Below are 5,108 nucleotides of genomic sequence, written 5' to 3'. Positions count from 1 at the left end.
TACTAACTATAGGTGAGCAGCCGATCAAGCAGTGCCACCTGATTCTGTGCCAGGCAGAGATCACAGACGAGATCTGTGGGCAGAGCTGTGACAGACCAGTAATACTGGAGTTTCATGTGGACATAGGGCCCACAAGTGGCCACCATGGAGGTGTATAGATCCTACACAAGCTAGAAATCAAATGATGAAAACATCTTAATTCTGTATGTTTTTGACAAAATATGAAAAAGCCCATAATGTTCATCTAGTAGACTCATTTAATTTACAATTTCTTACAAACAGTTTAACAGTATTTAAACTGATTCATACATAGATAATTAGCATGTAAATCATGTAACTCGTAGACCAAAGACCAGAAAAACCTGGAACGCCCCTCCTGTAGGTAGTCTACAGCGGAGTCAGGGTGACATTGTGACCACTAGCCACCATAGTCATGTGGTTAAGTCTTTCTGTCATAGACCACTGTCTCCATCGGCTGTGTCACCCTAGCTTTGTCATAGAGACCCCCCGGCAATCATAGTGTACATTACATGTTGCATTGTGACTTATAGCTGCAGTGGATTGGCACAATTAGATTACTCAGGCCGCAGCTCGATTAACAGACCAGAAATCACTGTTCCGAGGAGCAATTCTGCACGTAGCTCTGTTTGTGGGTCCCGTCACAGTATGGAGGCTTTTTTGTCTGCTTGCAGCCGCAGAGCCAGGCTTCTTTATCTTCTGTTAGAGTGAAGCGAACTGGAGCGAGATCAGGGGCTGCCTTCTTGTGCGACCCATCACAGAATGGCTGGAGAGCAGATAAGAAAAAAAAAGTTATGAAGTGCCCAATTGTCTATGTGGAAAACCTCCATCTTTAGGAATAAACTAAATTCACTGCCCAGCAACAGAAAGCAGGTCACTAATTTCACAGAATTGGAGAACCCCTATAGATGTGCATATCTCTTTAACAGAATTGCTCTAATGGCGTGTTTTCCTTTCCCTAAGGCATTTGATTGTGCGGAGAAATGACACCTGCCTCCATTTCCTCTAGGTTTGTCATCTTTTCCTCCTAAACTGGACTCTCCTTCTTTTTCAGCACAATCCAAGAGGTCACTTGATAGAAAATGATAGAAAAAAGCCCATGGCAGAGCACAGAAAAGCTGGCCGCAGAGCACAGAAAAGCTGGCCGCAGAGCACAGAAAAGCTGGCCGCAGAGCACAGAAAAGCCGACTGCAGAGCACAGAACCGGCTCCACGCTGAAGAGCACAGAGCCAGCTCCACGCTGCAGAGCACAGAGCGGGCTGCAGAGCACAGAGCGGGCTGCAGAGCACAGAACAGGCTGCAGAGCACAGAGCCAACTCCACACTGCAGAGGCACCTCCGAATGCTGGTGCAAGCCTCACGGACGACTATGGCAGCCAGTGTAAAGCAGAGCCTTTCTGAGACTGTTCCATTTTATGGAATAAGGCATGCAGAAATCCATATACTTGTCACTGGTAGAATCATTTTCAGATGAATGGAAATGATTTTCAGTCGTTGACATTTCTCTGACAAATCAGCCGTATGTGAATATAGACTAATATGTGCGTGAGCAATGAAAGATAGCTCAACCCTATCCACATCATCACCAGGTGGAGAAAACTTAGGACTACGCCATTGTACCACACTGGCACAGCTACATATTTCAGACATCTAAGCTGAAAATCTGCCAAGTGCTCGGAAGGTGAATCTTGGAATATTGCTGCTTTGCTGGTTGGGACCTATGACCCTTTCCTGGTCAATAACTGGAAATATAGTACACTTATGGGAATCCTTTAGGACATCGCCACATACTTATAGACTATAATTCACACCACCCACCTGCTTCTTGCTGTGTCCACAGCTACACCACGAGTATCGTTTGTCAGCCTTCAGCTGCACTTGAAAAGGATGTTTTGCTGCAATAACCGGGGCCGACTGTGCTGTGCTGCATGCCTATAAAGAGGAAAAAGATTACCGGAAAATGCATTCGGTACAGTAAAGCAAGGGTATTACACAAGTAGATTTCTGGGAACACCTATGATTAATGCTTTAAAAATGGGTTACGCATGAATGATTTTCATGCCAAAAATCTTGAAATATTTATCACTGTTTTTCAATGTTACTGGCATACCAAAATATGTATTCTTTTTTTATAATTTAATGTTTCCATTGATCCCCAATGGGCGGCTGTTAATCTGTCTAGGTGGTGGCAGGATTCAATCCTCTTCCTTTTTGGGAATCCATCCCCTTCCCCTCCTGGGAGCTGACAGTATAATCCCTGCTTATTTCCCATGGAAGTCTTCTCAGCTGTGCTGCCATGCTACTCTATGGAATCTCTTTCTTTCCTGACAAATAAGCTACAAAGATTCTTCCATTGGCTTTTCTGCAGTGCAGAGAGGAGGTAGAGAGAGACCGAGAACTCGGCCAGTGAGCTCAATGGGGACTAGGGATTGGTTAAAAAAATAATAAATTCTGGGGCATTTTAAATGGACATTTATTAATTGTTAAAGGGGCACTATTACCTTACATAGAGGAACTCTGGGATTTATAGCCTTTAATGAGGCATAAAAGGGGCAGGACAATGGCACCAATATTTGTGAAGTACAGTATGTGGTGCAGCACCAGGCACAGAATTAGGGGTGTCAGCGGGAAGGGAAGCTTGTAGGTTGGGAGTAGATGGGGATGTTGTTGCAAACTCTACAGATGAGAACAAGTCATAATAGTCTGAGCCAGATGAAAAAAAAAACGACTGTGCAATTGGGAACAATTAAAACTAGCAAGATAAAGACTATTTTTTTTTAACCCACGGAGCCATGGTCTTTGTGGAAATAAGTGGCTTAATCCCTTATAATCGTCCGTCTAGTGTGCACACGGACCAGACCTATGCTACATCAGCACTGACGAGACTGTAAAGGGGCAAATACTGGGTAACAGTCATTGGGGCAAATATCTTAAAGGATAGACTAAAGCATATATATTCTTTGCGGGGGCGGGGGCTGCACAAGGGCCCAGGAGGTAAGGGGGTCGACACCTAATGGGCTACATTATGATGATGAACTACTGGACTGCAAAGGGCCATATACTGTTTTTGTTGTACAGGGGCCTCTTCTATCTTCGTCTGCTCCTGACAGCAGTAATCCAAGTATATTCCTAAAATAGGTCATCAATATCAAAATAGTGGACAACCCCTTTAAATGAGTAGTAGACTAATGTGCAGATGGATTCGTCTGTAAATCAGACATTAATGGTGACACTAATAGTACACAATACCAGACTTCTAATCGAAACCAACTTGTAATAGCCTACATTGGACGACAGAGGGCGCAAGAGTAACAGGAAAAATCTGCACATAACGAAGCTGCACAACATGCACAGCACACGGCGGAGGAGCTTTACTGCTGCACACAGCTGTGCTCCGCTGCACGGTACAGGGACTCCGGCAGCTAAACTTGTATTCACTATATATTCTGCACTCACCCGCGACACTATGACTTTCAGTCCCTGCAGTGACCTCATTGTGTACGGTACAAGCTGATAGCTGTCTCCTCCGGAAACACTTTCCGAACACTTTGGTTCCGCTTTTTCTCTATACACATCTTGAAGTGGCTCCTTGTAAAACGCTATTATATGAAGCAGGAGCTCACATAGCTCTTGGGGGGGGACTAAATGCCTACTCCACTCAGTGTATATGCTGGCAGTCGCCACTGGGGGGAGCTGAAAACGGGAATTGCTATAATGCCCATTGGCAGCTTTCTTCCCAGGGAGCGCCCTCTAGTGGTTGTAAGCAGCTAGACGGCCACAAAGGGGTAAATACTAAAAAATAATTCCTTTCTCTATTGTTCCTTGCTGTATCTATGTGTCCTCCAGTAAATAATTTTATATATTCCTGAGTCGACACTTTATTATGTCAAGAGTGTGTTCACACTGCAGCTTTGTGTGGAAGAAATGGATGTGTAGTTGTCATGGTTACTGGCAGTGTTGAACTGGGGTGATAATGGCCCACCAGTAACATTGACTTTGGGGGCCCACTTTTCACCTGCATGCAAATATTATACTACCTTTGTTCACAAATTTACCCATATCTCTATATAATAATAAAGCGTGGTTAATGAATGATGAGATGCTGCTTTTGTCTGTACAGAGTGAATCAAGTGAATTATGCCAAGTACTGCCCATACAGTGGAGTTGGGGGCCCAGATCTACACAGGCCCCCCCCGGGGGATTCCCCTGTTACCCTGTGGGCCAGTCCGAACCTGTTTGTTACACGTAGAGGAAAGACAATTATGGCAGCTAAATAGGAAAGGGTTCTTTACAGTAAGAGCAATCAGACTGGAATGCCGACCACAAGAGCTCGTATTGGCAGTTACTATAACAACATTTAAAAAAGGTCTGGATGCTTTTTTTTAACAAAACATGACATTGTGAGTTATAAATAATCTAGAAATATAAAATATATAACTTTGAAGATAGGTTGAACTTGATGGCCCTAGGTCTTTTTTCAACCTATGGAATTATGTGAACTGTACATTAGGAAAATTGAAATGTAATTCCCCATAATATTATTTTACTAGTAATTTCCCCTTATTTTTTTCTGTGTAAAGTGCTAGCTATAAATCCAATCTCTGGATTTAAAAAGTGCAGAACACTCCTGAAACACTTGCATGTTTAATCTGTATTTCTTATGGTGCCTAAGGGAAGCCATAATGATAGGTGCCTGCTTGGTAACAAGTGCAGTTATTTGCCTCTATAATGAAGTGAATTACCAATGATGAAAGGGTTAATACTTGGGTCCTGCATCAGTAAAAGCTCCTGCAGTAACCATGACAACTGTTATGAGGTCATAAACAAGTGTGATAAAGAAGATTCCATAATAGAAGGCCGCGCTGCCACGATCAGCGCCATTACTGATGCGCCTGAGGACGTTGAGCTTGACAACCCCACGTAATGTGCCGACCTTGGTGAAGTTTGGAGGTTCTAGCAGGGAAAGGGTTTGTCTGCTTTAGACACCCCCAGGGCATGGGAAGGTAACCGAGGGGGGTCCCCAGCACAGGATCCCCTTCTGTTACCCTCTACAAAGAGCTGCTCTCCTTTGGGAGTTCATGGAAGCACCTA

At 43.9% G+C, this 5,108-nt stretch overlaps 1 protein-coding gene across 1 annotated transcript; it reads right to left on the bottom strand.

The window, feature by feature from the left end:
* Positions 1–241: 241 nt before the first annotated feature.
* On the bottom strand, positions 242–3,619 carry CISD3 (CDGSH iron sulfur domain 3). Its single transcript, XM_077257686.1, has 3 exons — positions 3,474–3,619; positions 1,836–1,949; positions 242–784 (listed from the first exon to the last, which is right to left on the bottom strand). Exons 1-3 carry the CDS (start codon positions 3,510–3,512, stop codon positions 611–613), a joined length of 327 nt encoding a protein of 108 aa, XP_077113801.1. The 5' UTR covers positions 3,513–3,619; the 3' UTR covers positions 242–610.
* Positions 3,620–5,108: the final 1,489 nt, after the last annotated feature.

Source organism: Ranitomeya variabilis, chromosome 4 (assembly GCF_051348905.1).
Source record: "Ranitomeya variabilis isolate aRanVar5 chromosome 4, aRanVar5.hap1, whole genome shotgun sequence".
NCBI classification, from domain to species: Eukaryota; Metazoa; Chordata; class Amphibia; order Anura; family Dendrobatidae; genus Ranitomeya; species Ranitomeya variabilis.
The sequence above is the reverse complement of the archived record's forward strand: the minus strand, read 5'-3'. Positions and strand labels throughout refer to the sequence as shown.

Bases quoted from the DNA above. Each gene is read 5' to 3' on its own strand.
- CISD3 (XM_077257686.1), bottom strand. From the start codon at position 3,512: ATGAGGTCACTGCAGGGACTGAAAGTCATAGTGTCGCGG. The intron at 1,950-3,473 runs GTGAGTGCAGAA...TCCTCTTTATAG, and splicing joins TGAAAGTCATAGTGTCGCGG to GCATGCAGCACAGCACAGTC. The intron at 785-1,835 runs GTGGGTGGTGTG...TCTGCTCTCCAG, and splicing joins GTGGACACAGCAAGAAGCAG to CCATTCTGTGATGGGTCGCA.